This window comes from Nematolebias whitei, chromosome 7, assembly GCF_014905685.2.
Source record: "Nematolebias whitei isolate Nwh7 chromosome 7, NemWhi1, whole genome shotgun sequence".
NCBI classification, from domain to species: Eukaryota; Metazoa; Chordata; class Actinopteri; order Cyprinodontiformes; family Rivulidae; genus Nematolebias; species Nematolebias whitei.
The window spans coordinates 51,659,775-51,679,638 of record NC_056504.1 but is presented as its reverse complement, the minus strand read 5'-3'; the positions used below and the strand labels follow the sequence as shown (position 1 = coordinate 51,679,638).

Sequence of the window (19,864 nt, the reverse complement as noted above, 5' to 3'; positions counted from 1 at the left end):
TACTTGTAATCAGTGCTTAATTTATAAACCAAACGGGGAGTTGTGGGTCGCGTCGTGTGCCGCTGCCTTCAGGCGCTTCAATTCTCGATTGTTCAGTTGTACAAAAGACTTTTTTATAAAAATTAATGTAAAATGGAACGTCTTTTTGACGTTTTGATCGTTGTTATTTTGACAAGTTGGTGTCGTTGTTTTGATGTGATGTACATCACGTGATCAAATCAAACTTTTTTTTTTTTCATATTTTTAATAAATAATCAAAATAATGACTCACTTAATGTGTAAAACTGATTTTCAGTTTAGTTGTGCGGTTTTATTTATATTTTTGTGTTTTTAATTAAATTGCCCATGACTGAACTTGTAGGGGCGGTGATTTTTTTCAGGGTAGAAGCAGAAATGTTTACTTGAAGGAGCCGCTCTGATGTTTTATTAGGAGGCTCGTAAGTGGCTGTTGTGTTTAAAATGAGTGTTTATGTAATTATTTTCAGAGAACATATCCATTATAGGTTTTATTCATTCAAGGCAGTCAAATTTGTTCGTAACTTATTAATAATCCTGAGAGCTACTGGATCCAAGCAAAAGGTTACCGGAACACACCCTATCAAAATAAGAGCGTTCCCGGATCCTGTTCCGGCAGGATCACATGAAGCTCTGGTTGTAATGAACCAAGAACTGTCCTCTTAAGATAAATTGATGAGACATTTCAGGAGAACATTAAGAACTTCTTAACATTTTCTGGCACTCCGTCAAACTGACGAGATGTTTTCATCACAACGGAGCCACATTATCCTGAAAATTAATCTCGAGCATTTTAAACTAAATCTGCTGGTAATGATGTTAGTGAAGCTGCATGAATGATCTGAAGCAAAGATGTGGACATGAAACTAAACCCAGACAGACTCAGAATCTGCAACATCCATAAAAAGGCCGCGCTCTGTCCCCAGACTCAGATCTCCGTCCTCAAAGTGTCTCCATCAAACATCAAGAGCTCTCCAACTTTCTCCAACCAGCGGACGTGGACCAGGAGATATGCTGCTTGGAGAAACGTTCTGGAGGTTCTGAGACCACACAGAGGAAGCAGCTGAAAACCAGAGCTTCACATTTCCAAAAAGAATTGGACCCATTTCTTCATTTCTGAGCTTCAGCAGCTTTTATAATCCAACATGTCCCCACGACTCACTCAGAGGTGGACTGGTGTTAACGCAGCTTTTCCTCCCTGCTTCACAGCGTTTCATCTTTTTACCTTCAGTTTGTTTTTTGAGTCCTTTCTGCTCACCTGTACATTTTACTTCTTATTTCCTGCCTCGGTCACGTTTCATCACGTCTCCACTATGAAGACCTCTGACCGCTGAAGTTCACGAGCAGCTCCTGCCACAGTGTCAGCTTCGTTAATAAGCAGCGGCTGGAACCGTGACGTGTTAACGGCCTGCAGCTCTGCCTCCAGCTGCTCTTGTGTAATTAGCCTCTAAACGCCGCCCTCTTAATTATCTGCTGTCTGTGGGCGTCCTCAGACTTTCATCAACTCGCTCACACCGGATAATGAAAACCGCTGAAATCAGCAGCACTTTTCAATTTGTCATTTCCCATTGTAGCAAATCACGAAGCTGTTTTAGTTGACTGAAATCCATTTGAAAGCCCTTCTTTAATTGCTTCCATGACCGAGTCATTTGCTCACTTTTGACAAGCTATCCTGGAGTTTTATTAACATTCTGTAAATTATTAAAAATATGTTCATTTCCTAACCAGGAGCACTTTTTAAAGGATTTGTAGATGCTGCATTCACTTACCTGAAGCTGGTCTGAGACACTTTTCAATCACAAGGATTCAGCTCTGATGCTTCAAACCACAGTTTCTAAGCAAATGTTGAATTTAAATCTCGTTTTTTTGTCCCGTTCTCTGCTGCAATGAGCATTTTTAGTTTTCCAGTTTGCAGCGTCTGAGGTGCGGATGCGTTTTGATTGTGGGGACTCTTTGAAAAAGACGATGTGTTCTTTAAGAATGAAAGGACTGAGGCAGATCTGGAGTCTGTGGGAACACTTGATATTCTGGCGCTCACAGACACACGACCTCCGCATGAGACGACACGTTTGCTGAGGGGTATTGATTAACGTGTCCACCGCCTGACGAGACCCGAGGCCTGATTTTATCAGGATGTTGGGGACAGAAGACACAAACATGCAAATCTCTCACTTTTGCAAACGCACACGGAAACATATTTATTTAAACCTTTATTTTACCAACAAAGAAATCCATTGAGATTATTAATCTCTTTTACAAGGATGTCCTGGACAATGTGCACGGTGCAAACAAGCCATTACGAATACAGCAGCAGTCTTAGTAACAGTAACATGAAAATATTTACAACAGAACATTTGGTAATAAGACATAAAATGCAATGGAAATTTAAAAATATCACAATGAGACACTTAAACATGACAAGTGCACGATGTGACTGAAACCACCGACAGTTTTGTTTAAAACTAGATCAAGGACTAAAAAGACTCCAAGCTCAACTTAAGCTGCAGATCATTCCAAGACCATTGGCCCAAACAGGACAAACTCATTGTTCCCGACTCTGTGGCACAAAGTTCCTTCAACCACAGCCTGGTCCTGAGACTGGGCGCGCTGTGGAGTGACATGAACTGGGAGTACGTCTATGATGGTCCTTTTCATAAAACGCATTTGTATATGAAAAGATACCAACGCTTCATCCTTGGAGTATTGAGTGAAGTCCAGCAAGGCTTTATAAAGAACAATGGTGAGTCCTGAAGGTGATCTACACCTGAGAGCAGGTACATGGGCTCCAGGTTAGCTGAAGTAGTGGAGGAGGCAAATCTACAGATTGTCTCTGAAGTCCAGCTGTGATCAAACCAAGCTTGTTACGAGCCGCGATGAAGCACTGACGCAGTCACTCAAGCACCAGGCACTTTGCTCTTGCCACCATTTTATTCAGGTCCAATCGTTGCAGGTCAGCTAGCTCCGAGTCACCGTTGGGCCACGACCCACGCCGGAGCTCCAGATTTACTTGTGCTCAAGAAAAGCCCGTTTACTTTGACACGTCATCCTGCTACTGCTGGAAAAATTAATCTTCAGGAAACAAGTTCAAGTTGTTTATTGTCACTTGCATCACATGTGGTACAGGAGGTGGAATGAAATTATGCACACAGCGTTACAGTTACACCCAACAATATAAATTATAAAAATGATTGTACAAGGATCGAACACACTAAGATATAAGCTAAATGAACAGTTCTCTAAAAGATCTAAGCTAACCAGTAACAATATAAAACGTTACGGCGTAACAACCGCAGCAGTGACGAGTGAAGCTCACGTCCAGAGAGGATGTCAGTAAATTAGAGTTTACATTAAAATACGAGCCACGGTCGTTCACTGTAAAATGACTGATTTCTGTTCGTTGTGTATAAAACGCTCTTTTCTTTGAATGTTCCTCTTTGTAGGTGATTGTTTGGGGGAACTATGGACGAATGGACCGCAAATGCTTCATGGGCGTCGCTCGAATCCTGCTGGAGGAGCTGGACCTCAGCTCCATGGTGATTGGTTGGTACAAGTTGTTCCCTACCTCCTCGATGGTGGACCCAACGATGGCGCCGCTCATTCGCCACTCATCTCAAATGTCTCTGGAGAGCACCATTGGGCCATGCTGCGACAGATCGTAATACTCGGACAAACTCTAGTTTGGATGCTGTTGCTCAGATGCTAACGCTAAGCTAAGTCCTAGACATGTTTTTATGAACTGCAGATGGATCTGCCCAGCTTTCTTGAAGGTAGGCATTAATTATTGCTCAAGAAGATTTCCCAGCTTCAACCATGGTGGGGATCATCACTGATGGAAACTGACCAGCAGGTCAGCCTGCGTTGATCTGTAACGTACGGTAGTTTTTGAAATTGTATCAGATCATGTCCTGAGACAAGCAGGAAGTGCATTTCTTTTGTTGCACCGTACCACCCAGGGGACTAAAAGGGAATTCTTTTGCCGTCTTCAGGAGTCTTTGATGGGGAAAAATAAAACGGTACTTAATGAGGAGACTTCAAAGCAGGGCTCGGCTGCCAGCATCGATCACGTCCTGGGACTGGAGTACACAGCTTTGCTTCTGCTTCACGCCTTCATCACAGCCGGCATTCAGTTTCCGTTCCCAGGCCTGCGCGTCGTCTTTCTGCGTCCTCGTTAGCAGCTGGACGGCTCGGGACTGGGATCCATTTATTCACCCCACCGGAGAGAGAGGACGTTAGAAAGCAGTCTCCCATGTTGTGCACAGCAGGACTGGAGGACTCTCAGAGTAAATAAAACAAGTTGTAACGTACAAGACACTTTGGATTTAAAGAACCTAACTGAATGTGTTTTGATTTTGTCTGTGAGACATCTGGCTCATCATTGTCCAACTCATTATGTGACCAACCTACGTGGTTTGGAGTCCCTTTTCACTTCTGGAAGGTCCAGATCTCGATCCAGAGTCCAGAACCAAACGTTTCTGCACTTGCTGTGTGCTGAAGTTCATTTATCTGAAGTGTCAGAAAGAGACAGGATCTACTTTATAACCAAACCACATTTTTTAGTCTCCAGAACCCTCAGTGTGACCCAACCACGGGTCGTTTGCAGCCTCCCAGTGTAAGAAGTTATGCGATGGATTAGAGGAGTTCCTGCAGCTCATGAAACAGTTTAAACCAACTGATGGCACTTCAGCTCCAAGTGTTCTCCAACATGAAGTCATCCAGGAGCAGTTACAAACAGAAATATTCAGTTCATTTATTTAAAGAAATGTTTTCAATAAGAGTTCATATGAAACTAGCAGGTAAAGATCCCGTCGCAGCCCAACTAAACTGTGCATGCAAAGTGTTTATTGAATTTGATTTTAAAGCAGCGAACGGTAAATGCACAAGATGAGCATGTTTAAATCTTGCTGACAGGATGTCACGTTCGTGCACAGCATGAAACAGCCGGGGGGGGTCTGATTGTGTCCTCATTCATCACTTCTGTTGTGTGTTGGTCTTTTCACACTCACAATCCTCGTGCAGGTCTCAAAGTGCAGCAACCGTTGCTTTAAGTGAATGAAATCACCAACAGCAACAAAGAGGGGGCTGCAGCGACCGACAGCTCCGGCTTTGATCCTTGGTGGAAACGCTTTTAGCTGATATTTTAGAATCGTCCTCCTACTTTATGCTTTGGCCTCCAGTTGTCTAATAACAGTTTCTAGTTTCTCTCAGCAAGTGTCTTCTGCATCCTCATCTCTTGGCACGGGTCATTGCAGGGGAGGAGCGGAAACCACCACTCACAACATCTAACAGCTGTATTTAGGCTGCAAGCGTCCCCTTCAGTCCAAATTAAAGCCCCGATCCACTGAATTCAAGGCCACCTGGTGTTTACTGGTGGGGGGAGAGAGCATGAAATGCACTTTGGATCAAGCAGACAAAGGATGCGTCTGCTGACATCAGGACTGTTCAAAAGGACAGAAATAGGATGAATTTAAAGGGAACAACATGCAAACTGTAGGTTTTATTAAAGAGCAAACATCTTTACTTTGGGCACTTTAGGACTTCATGTCTTTTACATGTAAATAATGTTTGTGTCCTTTGGAGTGAGCCAAAGTTACTCTATTGTTCAAAGTCAACGAGAAGGATACTCGATAGTTGTTGTGAGATGGTAGCATTAGCTGGTAGCATCTGCATGATTCATTACAACTTTTAATAATTAGCACACATCTTGATAAGACTAGGCACGAGCTGAACACAGAAGGACGAGGACTTGAACGAATGTTGGTAAAAACATTCCCAGCTCCCAAAACGCTGCGACGTGTGAAAAGTAAACCAAAACTGGATGCACGTGTCATAAATCCATTTTGATTCACGGTGGAGCGTGAACGCATCAAGTGCTGAGAAAGGGTCACTTTGAATATGATGGAAGATCAAAGTGTTCCAAACTTTACTTCCAGACTGGTGAACCCCTGCCCATCTTTACTTCTGGCAGAGTCAGCCTCTTTCAGAAGCTCGTTTCACGCCCAGCCCTCTGGCTGCTGTCAATCAACTTGATTTTTTAATTGCTCCTCCAGCTGTTTATTATAAGCTCCGTTTAATTTGAGCCTTTTTGGCCCCGACTCAATTTAAATGAGACGTGAGGTTTGCATAAAATTCACTTACCCCATTTTATTTTTTCAGTGTATAGAACAATGTTTTAGTTTCAACATTTGATCACCATGTCCCACTGTGAATAATGTTGATCTGAGATTGTTAATTATGGGTTATAGTGTCCCAACTCTTTCAGAAGTGGGGCTGTGCAACATGAACAGAAACATTTCTGTGTAGCAAATTATTTTTTACTAAAATTACTTTAGACCTTTTCTTTCCCAATGAGACATGATAAAGAACCGAAATATTACAAAATACTTTTCTATATTTGGAGTCAAATTTCAAATCAAAAGCATCCTTGTGATAAAATCGCTCAGTCTTGATTTATTTACGCCTTCTTGTTGCCAGTAGCAGAATTGCAGGGATTTTAATGCTGATTCAAACAAATCATCATTTTTCTTCAAAGCAATAAAACGTGCACTCGTTGCAGTTCTTCTCACACAACTCACTTCATTAGGGTTTCATTTTGATGAGATTTTATTCTGTAGCATTGAAAGGGCATTCGTCAGCATCATTTTTTTGACAAATAGAAACCTACTAAAGTGATATTTGTATAAAAACATAAGTAAAAAAAGAGTTGTTTGCCATGAAAGTGGTGTTTGCCTCACACAAAGTAATCACCTCTGATTGTCAGCTCGTCAACAGTTTCACCCACAGTTAATTTGTGGTTAAATCAAATTAAAACGGTCGCACTGGAAGCCGTGAAGTTCACAATAAAACTTTATTTGTCAAAAAAAGACCATTTCTTGACGGTAATTAATTTATATTTTCAGGCCACACTGGTGTGGAAGGTGGCTGCATGTTTTTATAAATTCATAACTCAAATCTAGAGGAGTGTTAATGTCATGTAAAACATGAGAACGACCCATTTTGAAACGACATCAAGTAGCATAAATGTTATAACAATAATGATATAACTAATTGTCACATTGTAAGAAACATGTATGTAAATGTGGGGCTGTGTTAGAAAAGCTGTACGGCTCAAATTCATTCATAAAACTACTTCTTCCTGCGATCCACTCGGTGCGTTGCTTTTGTCTCAAAACAGCTTTTTGTACAAAAATATTCATAAATTTTGACGCCAAAAACAAATGGACACTTTTGGCTTTGAGATTTTTTTGCAGTTTGTTTTGACATCAAGATCAATTAAACTCAAGACGCTCTGGAGATAAAAACATTTTACGCAGCGCTGCAGATTATGACAATATTCTATTATAAGAAGCATCATTATAAATATATCATTTATCATTATAATATTCTATTATGAGAAGCTTTCATTTGGTGAAGAGTGACGACTAGCACCTCGGGTTTATAAAATCACTGTATCCACTTGAAAAGTCACGATCATCGTTTTTCAAGATGACCTCCGTTTTACTGAATTTATCTCAAAATGTTTGAACGATTCACTCGTTCCTCTGATCAGTGCTTCAGAAGGATTATTTATAGGATTTTTAGGATTATTTAAATGATCCGTGCTGTGAAAGCCACGTCTCCAGATCGTGGCATTTTACCAACTTTAGACGAACATTTCATCTTAACGTCAAAACTGGTCATTCTATGTTTTATTTGAATATTTTACTGACACAACTGGTCTCAATAAAAGTGTATTCAGACACGTCGCACTCAGTGATTCAGTGATGGAGTGATGTTTTAAGGGAAGGTGGGTTGTTGTCTGTTTCCAAATCCCTAGGGGAGTAAAAAAGACGATGGGGGCCACGGATTAGGGGAGTGGCAGCGCAGACGTTAGAGAAGATGGGCCTGGAAAGTCGCAGGTTCAACTCCCAGTTGTCAACATCAAAATGTGGGTAGAAAAGGTGAAGCACCCACACCTGCCTCCACCCTCATTGGCCCCACCCTGGGCCCCTGAGCAAGGCACTCAACCCCCACCATCTGCTCCTAAACAGGTCTCTCTTTAAAATGAGTTCTCGTGGCTCAGTGAGACTAACCTGGATAAATAAAAGGTAAATAAATAAATTAAATAAATGAACAGAGATAGACGGGGGCAGTTCTCACACTTTCGTGGTATTATTATTTATTTATTTATTTTTTATATTATTGTGATTATTATAATAAATGTCATCATTGCATGTTCTCATACAAGGATGAAACGAGCTCTCTGCATTTAACCATCACACCTGGGATGCACCCAGGTGGGGCAGTGGGCAGCTATGTGGGCACCCGGGGGGGCACTTAGGGATTGAGCGTCTTGCTCAGAGACACCACGACGTTTGGGCATGGCGGGAGTCGAACCACGACTTTCTGGTACCAAGTCGACTGCCCTCCATTACATCCCCCATTTGCAAAATACTTTATTTTTAAATCCAAAAATAAATTTACCAAACCCCCAAACATTTATTTTGATGCAAAGATTTGAAAATATGAACGATTTAATCTCAATTCATGTAAAAACAAGAACAGAACATCTTGTGATGGCAGCCTTCCACACAGTTAGTTAAGTTTAGGTCCTGGAGACAGTTTGTCCCAGACTTGATGCTCGAGTCACCGAGTTCAAGATGGTTTCATTAACCTGCGGAACAAATTCATTCAACCTTTATTCAGACAGGTAAATCCCATTGAGCCTCCAGGACTCATTCACAAGAGAGAAATGATCGTGTGGTGTTGGAAGGAGGGCGAGACGCAGGAAGGGACAGAACTTTCTGGTTGACCTCGTCTTAACTTGCAGCTGAGAGCTGCTTAAAGAAACATCTGGATCTCAACAGCTTCTCTAACACTTGTTCCTCTGACTGGCAGCACGTCCACGCACATGCACGTCCACGCACATGCACACAAGAAATCTGTTGGATTTGGACTTCAGCAGAAGTTTGAGCACTAAAGTCACAAATGTCAGAAACCTTCCTTCTCTAATGAACGAAACGTCGTCAGGAATTAAAAAGTCATTGTTTGTTCGCAGGAAGTGACTTTCCACCACTTTATCTGTGACGTTTTGTAACTTTTAAAGTCAAATGATGCTACTGAGCTCTAAATGTTATAGTTAACTACTCAGCACCAAACATTGTGTGTTCTGGGATTTTATGTCTTTCTTTGGTCGTGTCCGTCACTTGAATGTCTAAAAGTGTATTTCTATCAATTGTAATGTAAGTAGAGGCCTTAAAACGTACATTTTGTCAGGGCTAAGGACAATGAATTGTCTCGTTACTTTATGAGAACAATGCAAAAAAATAAAGTTTTAGATCGTCACCATTTGAACCCATCACTGAAATCATGTAAGAGATTGATTCTGTGTGCGCTCCTGATGAATTCCTCAGTTTGAAGTTTTTGACTCACACTTTTTGGGTTGAACCTAAAATGATGGTGTTTTGTCGCAGTGTGGATCTTGAACATGGACTTGTTCCTTGTAACAACTTTAAATCAGAAAAATGTAGTTTTTTTTAGATGTTCATTATGGCTCATTGTGCTTTTAAATCGAACAGAGTAAAACAAATATTTTCCAGTGAAGCAACAATACAGGAGTCTTGATCTTCATGTCTTTGCTTCTTTTTGGATTTCTGAACAACTAAGCTGCTTCTTTTACACGAATCGTTCTTACATCCACAGTGAAAAGGACAAAACTGTCAGCGCCACTTGTCCTTACACATTTCATGCAGTATTCTTTAACGTTACACTAGACTGGACACAACAATGGAGGTTTTTAAGGTGAAACTTTAGGATTTCATCGTTTAACAGACATCAAAATAGACAATAAAAACACACAAAAAAAGGTTTTGGATAAGATCATCCAGGAAAATAAAGGATGACCCCTGGGGGAAGGACAAGACACTGAATAAATAGGATCACCTGTGATTGACAATGAGGAACACCTGGTGTGATTAGGACAGGTGTGTTGAAGACAGGAAGACAGGGGACAAGCAGCAAACACCAAACCCACATTGATTTGACAACAATTTAAAATCAAACTAAAAGCTTTGGTGGTACGGATGGACTGAGGAAACTGGAAACAAAGAAGGTCCATCCTGTGGTGTTTCTCAACAGAAATGATCAAAAATCAAAAAACTTCATTAAAGACAATGAAATGTCTCAATAAAAAGCATCAAATTATGGCATTCTTGGCATCATTTCCACTTGTATTGGATTTATTTTAATAATCTGGCTTATAGAAACAAAGTCTAAAGACACTAGATTGCACCTTTGGGTTGAGTTTTTATGTTTTATACTAAAGAACAATGAAACAGAACCATCACTTCAGCAGAACAATAAAAACAAACTGTTCCTGCAGCCTCTTCTCAGAAATAGATAGAAATAAAATCAAATATCCGCTCACCTTTACAATTTGTGCACAATAACCCAACACATATGTGTGTTTATATTATTTTCATTCATTCAACCTTTACAGCAGCGAAGGCTTCGTATGGGACAGATCTGGTTGGCAGGCTGCAGACTGATGACGTCTTCCAGAAGACGAAACGTTTCTCCCTCAAAGAAACTGTCCAGATGACAGGATTCAACCTTTTTTGTTGTTTTCTACGTGTGTGATAGAGCTTACAACCTTTTTACTGGAAAAACAAGTTCATTTGAAGTTAGTTTGTGCAGAAAATCAACTTAATAGTGACCAAAGTTTATGCTCAATCATCCAGGTACCAAATCCAATAATGCTCAGTCAGATCATCTGGACAGTTGTTGGTTTTTTTACCTAAAAGTGAATTTCCATTCAATTTTATTGAACACACATAAGTCTAACTTTAAACAACAGAAAATAACTTGCACCCTTTCTGTTTCCAGTGACCGTGTGTCCATTTCTTCACACATTCTGTCACATTTTATTCTGATGAAAACGAGAGGGACACAAAACAGCGGCCGGTAGAAAACAGGGAGGATCCCTAAAGTACATTTCCTCCACCCTCCATACATCCAGACACAACAGTTTTCTCATCAAGTTTCTCTGGAGCATTCCTTCTGACCGTGTTCCATCCATCCATGCATTATCTTTTACCTGCTTCTTCCATTTTGGGTCACGGGGGTCGCCGGTGCCCATGTCTGACCGTGTTCCCCTCATTGAATACCATCAAATACCATCTAATTCTAATATCATCTAATATCATCTACAAACCGGATTCCAAAAAAGTTGGGACACTAAACAAATTGTGAATAAAAACTGAATGCAATGATGTGGAGGTGCCAACATCTAATCTTTTATTCAGAATAGAACACAAATCACAGATCAAAAGTTTAAACTGAGAGAATGTTTCATTTTAAGAGAAAAATCTGTTGTTTCCAAATTTCATGGCGTCAACAAATCCCAAAAAAGTTGTGACAAGTCCATTTTTACCACTGTGTGGCATCCCCCCTTCTTCTTCCAACACTCAACAGACGTCTGGGGACAGAGGAGACCAGTTTCTCCAGTTTAGAAATAGGAACGCTCTCCCATTCATGTCTAATACAGGCCTCTAACTGTTCAATCGTCTTGGGCCTTCTTTGTGGCACCTTCCTCTTTATGATGCACCAAATGTTCTCTATAGGTGAAAGATCTGGACTGCAGGCTGGCCATTTCAGTACCCGGATCCTTCTCCTACGTAGCCATGATGTTGTGATTGCTGCAGAATGTGGTCTGGCATTATCGTGTTGAAAAATGCAGGGTCTTCCCTGAAAGAGATGACGTCTAGATGGGAGCATATGTTGTTCTAGAACCTGAACATAGTTCTCTGCATTAATGGTGCCTTTCCAGACATGCAAGCTGCCCATGCCACAAGCGCTCATGCAACCCCATACCATCAGTGATGCAGGCTTCTAACGGAGCGTTGATAACAACTCCGGCTATCCTTGTCCTCTCTGGTCTGGATGACATGGCGTCCCAGTGTTCAGTGTGATGAATAGATAATTGATCATCTAATATCATCAATCATCAAATGTCATCAAATATCATCAATCATCTAATTCTAATATAATCTAATATCATTTAATATCTAATATATAATACCATCAAATATCATCTAATATCATCCATCCATTTTCTTCCTCTTATCCGGGGTCGGGTCGCGGCGGTAGGAACGTAGATCGATCGGTAAATTGAGAGCTTCGCCTTTGACTCAGCTCTCTCTTCACCATGACAGACCTGTACAGCGCCCGCTTCACTGCCAATGCTGCACCTATCCGCCTATCGATCTCACGCTCCATTTTTCCCTCATTCGTGAACAAGACCCAGAGATACTTGAACGCCTCCACTTGGGGCAAGACCTCCTCCCTGACCCGGAGAGGGCACTCTACCCTTTTCCGGCTCAAGACCATGGCCTCGGATTTGGAGAAACTGATCCTCATCCCGTCCGTGTCACACTCGGTTGCGAACCGCTCCAGTGAAAGCTGTAGATCACGATCTGATGAAGCCAACAGGATCACATCATCTGCAAAAAGCAGAGACGCAATCCCAAGGCCACCAAAACGGATCCACTCAACACCTTGGCTGTGCCTAGAAATTCTGTCCATAAAGTTATGAACAGAATCGGTGACACAGGGCAACCTTGGCGGAGTCCAACTCTCACCGGGAACAAACCCGACTTACTGCCGGCAATGCGGACCAGGACCATCTAATATCATTGATCATCAAATATCATCCATCATCTAATATCATCAAATATCATTTAATATACAAACTGTTCCTCACTCGCCTCAAGGTTTTATGAGCTATTTGACCCGATCAAACTCAAAGTGCCGTTCTGTTTTAGGACCAATCACTGGTAAATGGACTGTACCTATACAGCTCCTTTCTATCTTATCAAGATACTCAAAGCTCTTTACAACAATCTGTGCCTCATTGACCCATTCATACATCACTCTACTAGATCTATACAAAGATAATTGAACAAATCATTCTAAAGAGACTAATCAGAGCTTTTTATCACTTTGATACACTGATGGACACACATCGGAGGAAATGAGGGTTCAGTGTCTTGCCCAAGGACACTTCGGCATGTGACTGCTGGTGGAATTGAATCCCCAACTGTTGCGTTGGAGAATGGCTGCTATAACCACTCAGCCACAGCCGCCCCAGGGCAGAGTAGGAGAAGGTCCTTTTGTCTAGTTCAGTCCTCACTGAGGGAACACTGCAGGTAATGATGTCCTGAGAGCGCACGCTGTAGCTGCACTCACACAGAGACATGTAGGAGGAGATGTATGAAGGCAGCAGACCAAGAAGAGATTTAAAGATGGAGATGTACCAGTAAGAGAGTCTGTGTGAAGTTAATGGTGACCAGTTAACCAGTGAATACTGGGTGCAGTGGTGGGTACGGTAGTTACAGCCAGTTATGAATCTTAGTGCACCATGATAGACAGCATCCAACATCTGCAGGGTGCGTACATATGTTCACTTTGAATAAATAAATAAATAAAATATTTAAAGAACTTCTGCTGTTTTTTCAATGTAAAAGAACATCCATCCATCCATCCATCCATTTTCTTTACCCGCTTATTCCATTTTGGGTCACGGGGGTCGCTGGTGCCCATGTCCAGCAATCACTGTGCGAGGGGCGGGGGACACCCTGGACAGGTCTCCAGTCCATCACAGGGCCACATAGAGACAAACGAGACAAACAACCATTCACTCTCTCACTCACACCTAGGGACAATTTAGAGTTACCAATCAGCCTAACATGCATGTTTTTGGTCTGTGGGAGGAAACCGGAGTACCCGGAGAAAACCCACGCATGCACGGAGAGAACATGCAAACTCCACCCAGAAAGGCCCCTGGACCGGGATTTGAACCAGGGACCTGCTCGCTGAGAGGCAGCAGCTCTACCAGTTGCACCACCGTGCTGCCGTAAAAGAACATGACATTTTTTATTCTACAACTATCAATTTAAAAACTAAATCACAATATGCAATCATCCAAAACATTTTTGGATTTTTAACTGTAACATAACGAGTCAGTAGAATGTCAGTCATTAAAGACTTGTTGCAGGACTTCCTGCTTTTATAGACACACGTACTTTAATAAAACATCTGCATGCTGCTTCAGCATCAGATCGTTTCTGTTTGAGTTGCTCACTTCAGCTCTGGCTCAGTCACATCTGCAGTTAAATGTTGAAACAGTAGACAAATAACACTTTTGTACTTTGCATTTTGGTTTTCTATAAGTTTGTGTTCCATTTATTTAAAATATTTAAGCAGAACATAAGAGAGACTGCAGCCACATGGTTTTGGTGAAAGGAGTTCGTGGCTTCATGAATGAATGAATGAAATGAAATCAGCTTCAGCGTGTTGTTGCTTCAGCTGCAGCAGATCGGCTCCGAGCGGCGTCGTTGGCATTTTACTGAATTTTGCAGGCCTGTAGCTTGCAGCATAGTTAGCATGGGTAGCATGCTAAATATAGCTACCTCTCATCGTATGATGTCTCCGGTATACGAGCAGAAGTAACGAGGTCGCTGGTGCAGTGGGTGCTTGTGTGCACATGCACAATAAATGTCAGTGGTGCAAAGGTCATCATATTTAAATGTAAACAGTTCTTTCTTGCAGTTTCTTGAAGAAGCCAGCCTGTGTTTCATTTTACCAGCAGTGTTTGAACAACATGATGCATTTTCATGTTTGACTTGTCGTGACAGGTGACAGGTTTCTCTGCAGACTTGGAGTTTCCGTCTCTTCTCACTCCCTCACAGTAATAATAACGTCATCGTCTTGTCCTTTCCACAGCATTTCCCCCTCAAAGTCCACCATCTTGTGTTTGCGGCAGCGCAGCAGGATGCCCACCACTTTGTCTGAAATCTTGACGTAGCGATCGAAGAGCCGGCCGAAGCTAATAAAGACGTGTCCCTCCTGACTTTTCATGCCCATGTCTCTGATAATCCAAACCATCTCCTCCATTTCCCTGTGAATGTGTTTCTGGGCCCTGTCTCCCCTCTCGGCTGTCTTGGAGCCGTCTTTGGGTCGACCGTAGCCCGAGTCACCTTTGTGGAGACGCTGGGACATGGCGTACTCGTAGTCAAAGTCCTCACTGAAGGGGTTGAGCTTCTGTCCCTCAGTGTGCTGCTCAGACCAGCGCTGCCAGCGGCTCTTGATGTCGCTCATGGTGGCTATTTTAATCTGCAGATACAAAATAGCGTTAGTATCAAATAATAATCCGGACAAATTAAAACAGTGACACATGGTTCAGAGGGAGTGGTGGTGCAGAGGTTAGAGAAGGTGAGCCTGTGATCGGAAGGTCACCAGTTCAATCCCCTGGACCAACAACATCAAAATGTGTGCGGGTAAAGTGAAGCACCCACTCCTGCCTCCACCCTCATTTGCCCCCCCCCCCCCCACCCCCCCGGGGAGCTGTGGTCCACACAGACAGATGTGGTAGCTCGGTGGTCTGTGGTTGTGTCAGGGAGGGAGTCTGGTGTAAAAAAATGTCTGTGTGAGTTAGTTCACTGGCAACCCCTGAGGGGTCTCGTTTGTCTCTATGTGTCCCTGTGATGGACATGCAACCCGTCCAGGTTGTCCCCCGCCCCTCGCACAGTGATTGCTGGACATGGGCACCGGCGACCCCCGTGACCCAAAATGGAATAAGCGGGTAAAGATAATGGATGGATGGATGGATGGATAGTCAGAAGGTTTGTAGCTCAATCCTCCAGGTAGATAAATACAAGAAAAGGTTATATCAGGTCATCTGGACAGTTTGTACCTCATTTAGTCAGAAGCTAATCAGCTAGCTACAAACATTTTAGTAAGTGCTGTATGTTGTCACGTTCCCATGCACTGATGAGTTCACTGCATCTAACATCACTCCTGCATACACCCAGGTCAAATGTTGCACAAGACATTTTATTTAGTCAGAGTTGTTTTCGGTCATTTAAAGCGTTTCGCTGCACTCTGCCTCTAGCTGCAAATATGTTCAGGTTCATTCAACCCATCCGTTCAAGATAATCATGTAAATTAAATTTTAATGTTAACTTAATATTATTAATTTGACTCATTCAAGATTAGTGACCCTCAGTCTTTAAATGAACTTCTGGCCACTTGTTAAAACAGATCTTCAGCTTGGTCCTTGTGCTGCACACTCAGGCGTCTGAAGAATGATTTAAACATCTTATTTTAATAAACCACCTCAAAAGTATATTTTTAAATCCATGCTGCTGATTATTTCATGCTCTGTTGTTGTTGTATTGTTTTATATTATTAAGTGTTTAGCATATTTCTTAGTTTATATCTTAGATCCTTGTTACTGTTTTTTACACTTTATATTTTCGCTGTTGCTGGATGTAACTGGGACCCTCCACCACATGTGACGCGAATGATAATAAAACTTCAAATAGATTTCATGAAGTAGTTGTGCCAGTGCTGCTGTTTATGATCAACACTTTAAAGTAAAACTCTTTATTCTGCACAGAATGCTCACCAGCCAGCTGTAAGTTGTTCTTTAATGTGGAGTGTAAGTGCCTGAATGAGAAGTAACTCGTGTATTCAATAGAAATGTGCACTTTCTGATCACCTGAAGGTCTTCCATGTGCTGTCCCTCGTCTCTTCCTGCTGTATCAGTTTCCATCAGCGTGCCAGGCCTCACATCATCAGACGTCTTTGGCATTTGCTCTGTGAAAGTCAAGACGTGCCGCTTGCCGAGGCTTTTCCACTCGTGTTTTAAGTGATAATGTGACTAAGCCTGAGTTTTTCATGCTGCTTGGATCTCAGCGCTTCTTGGTCCCTCACATTTGTATGAACCATTTAAAACCTGTTAACTGAATTAAAATGTTTGTTAGTCCCACAGGACAATCTTCATTTTGTCTGTGAAATCCCTCTTTTTTAAATATGCCAAAACAGATGCGTCATCTTTACCATCATCGCTAAAGTTTATAACGTCTGTCTGTTCTTTGATAATATGCAAATGTTAAATGATAATAAATTGTAAATATGAGCACATTTAGCTGACGTTGGGATTTATTTCAGTTGTTGTTGAGTTTCTGAAGCATCTTGTTCACAAACTATCAGTCATTACCCCGGCTGTAAAACACTGTATATTTATTTTAACTGATGTTACTTTTCTTTAAATCCATGATTAAGTCTTAAAGCTGTCGTTGACAACGTTCCGCACCACAGCCTGGATTTGATTTTACAAAACAAAAGATTTCAAAATGTTATTTGGCTCACACCCAACAACACAAAGTTCTTGGGAACTCCAAGTATCGCTCAATTTTTATTATTATTTTCATGTTTTTGTTCATTTCCATGGCAACCATTTAACCTTTGAATTCATATCAATAAAGTAATTTAAGAAAGGTGACTTTCTCATATTTCCTGTTTCTCATGTTTGGTTTCGGTGCCTCTTGACCCCGTTTCAGTCTCGCTGGCTGTTCCACCTGAAGGTCAGCCTGGAGAACACGTTGCAGATGGACCGTATTGGTTGACACGTATTCCATTACACAGCGGGTCCATGTGTGTTTTTATGAGCGGGACGTTCTCTGAGACATGTCACGAGGGCCCGGCATGTTTCTCTGCCTTTCATGGCAGATATCTAGTTATGCAGCTGTGATCTGTCTGCTGTCCATGAAGGAGTTGGTTTCCTTCGGGTGACTTCACCTTAAGGTCAAGAGTTTATTTGCATGATTTAATTGATCTAAAGGTGGTGTTTTAGGTCTTTATTTTACATTAGTGTTTAGCGTTATCTTAGATCCTCGTTTCTTTTTAATACTTTATATTTTGCTGTTTTTGGGTGTAACTGGGACCAGAGTACATAATTTCATTCCACCTCGTCTACCACATGTGATGCAAACGACAATAAAGGTTCTTGAACTTTTAGTGTTTGTTGCACAGCTTCAGTCGTCATAACTTGCTGAAAAGCATTGGTCATGTCGGACCAAGGCCCTGCCATAAACTAAGCTGAAACTTTAGGATGAACGTTTTCAGTGGAAGTGACATCTTCAATCTTTACAAACTGCACGGTTAAAACATGGGAATTATCTGTTGATTGAAAAAAGTATCTTTATAGCAACAGATTTAGAGTGGTGAAATAATTTAAAATACGAACTGTTGCGTGTTTTTCATGACTAATTGCGGTGCTGGTGTATGATTCAGTGACTAACCACTCTACCTTGGGCCTGATGCTCGTTGTTTTGGACTCGCTGCCACTTTGTTCAGTCTTTGGTTCATTGTTGTCACTGAGCCCTCCGTCCTCTCCAATCCCGCTGTCCTCCGTGTCCAAGCTGCTGCTCCTTGATCCCAGCTTCTTCTCCTGGAGCTTCAGCTTCTTGTCGTGGACAAGCCCTCCTCCTGCGCTCTGTAGCGCCCTCATGTGACGGCGTCGTGTTGGCGACTCGTTGCCTAAAAATGGCTTGCTCTCCTCGGGACCCGACTCCATCTTGTCTCGGATGGCGTTCATCACATTGCCACTGCTGCACTCACTGCGTTTCAGCTGAACAGACTTGGTGACAGAGCAGGTCCGGATTTTATTTTCGTTGAAGTCGCTGGTATCTGCTGCAATCACTCGTGGAGTAACGCTCAGTTTGACGACATGGTTTCGTTCTTTTCTGTCTTCCTCCTCAACAGATGAAGGCATCCAGCCACTTGGGATAGCATCTTGCTTGTTTGCGTGTTCCTTGGCCCATCCTTGCCAGCTCTTGGCCAGATTCGCCACCATGGCAGCACATTTGACTTTACGAGCCGCTCGTTTAAAAGCCTGCGGCTCCTGTGGTGAAACTGTGGATACCCCACCACTACTCATGGCAACAGCTGACCACTGGAGTCACTTTCAAACTTATTTATTTGTTTCCTGTGTGGTAAGCCCTTTCAAATATTAATACAATTTGTAGTAACCTTGGAAAACTTCTGTATGCAGATGATGTGGCTGTTTCTTCTGTTGATGGTATCGTTTGTAAAGAAAGCCAAAGAATGAGTCAAAGTTAAATCCAAAGTGCTGTTCTTCCTTCTTTGATAAAAAAAAAAATGCCAGTTTAAGTAAAAGGTTTTGAAAAAAAAAAGTCAAAAACGTTTTAGGTGCAAATCTCACAAATTTTCCCTGTGCCAACTGAAACGTTCCCAGCAATCGTCCAGGCACCTCGGCTTTATAAATCTCAGCAGATCATTACAGGAACATCCGGACTCTTCCAGACCCGGCGGGTCAGAGGCTGAGCTGCTGGTGTGAAGAGTGCACGGGCTTTGCTTTTAATCCTGAAGACTCACTTCCTCCACAGCGGCCTTTAAATAGAGAGCCGCTGTGGAGGAAGTGATGCCGCACGGCGTCCATGTGAGACGGGGCAGCTCAGTTTCAACATTCCTGTTACTAACAGGCACACGTACACACACTGACGAGAGGAATTTCTCTGAGCAGGGTCCAGGGAACAGGTGTCCAGTGTTTTTACCAAGTCCTCAGTTTCCGTCCTCACACACAAGAAGATGAATCACAAGCAGGTTTCTCTGAGCTGGCCTGCTATACAAAGCAGGCCATGAAAGAGCGCATGAGGTCACTGAATATATTTGGGGACATGTCATCCAAACACACAGCAGCCCCTTCTTGTAGGGGAGGTCTGGTGCAGCATGTACACGTGTGGGTCTCAAAGGACTCTGTCTACATGCCTGTACACGTGTGCATGAAGCCATTTTCTGTAAATCTTTGTGAAGTTTTATTATTATATGGGTTTACATTAATCAGCCAGAACAATATGACCATCAAGTGAATACTGAGAATAGTTTCTTTGTTTTAACTAGACAGGGCACGGACAACACGAGCACACCGAGTACCTGGTCTGGGTGTGTTAGCAAATAAATGAACAATGATTTGTTAATACATGGTGTTGAGTTTATTAGAATTAAAAAT

At 42.2% G+C, this 19,864-nt stretch overlaps 2 protein-coding genes across 2 annotated transcripts in view; one reads left to right on the top strand and one right to left on the bottom strand.

The window, feature by feature from the left end:
* The window catches only part of rims4 (regulating synaptic membrane exocytosis 4), a 171,047-nt gene extending 167,373 nt beyond the window's left edge, over positions 1-3,674 (top strand). Inside the window, exon 6 of the mRNA XM_037679038.1 lies at positions 3,456-3,674. Coding sequence (XP_037534966.1) covers positions 3,456-3,674 — 219 coding nt within the window. The remainder of the gene's footprint in view (positions 1-3,455) is intronic.
* Positions 3,675-14,122: 10,448 nt separating this feature from the next.
* On the bottom strand, positions 14,123-19,241 carry abraa (actin binding Rho activating protein a). The gene is made up of 2 exons (XM_037679750.1): positions 18,143-19,241; positions 14,123-15,162 (listed from the first exon to the last, which is right to left on the bottom strand). Exons 1-2 carry the CDS (start codon positions 18,770-18,772, stop codon positions 14,725-14,727), a joined length of 1,068 nt encoding a protein of 355 aa, XP_037535678.1. The 5' UTR covers positions 18,773-19,241; the 3' UTR covers positions 14,123-14,724.
* Positions 19,242-19,864: the final 623 nt, after the last annotated feature.

Coding starts and splice junctions, on each gene's coding strand:
- abraa (XM_037679750.1), bottom strand. CDS start 18,772: ATGAGTAGTGGTGGGGTATCCACAGTTTCACCACAGGAGCCGCAGGCT. Junction 15,163..18,142: donor CAACGAGCATCAGGCCCAAG/GTAGAGTGGTTA, acceptor TTGTATCTGCAG/ATTAAAATAGCCACCATGAG.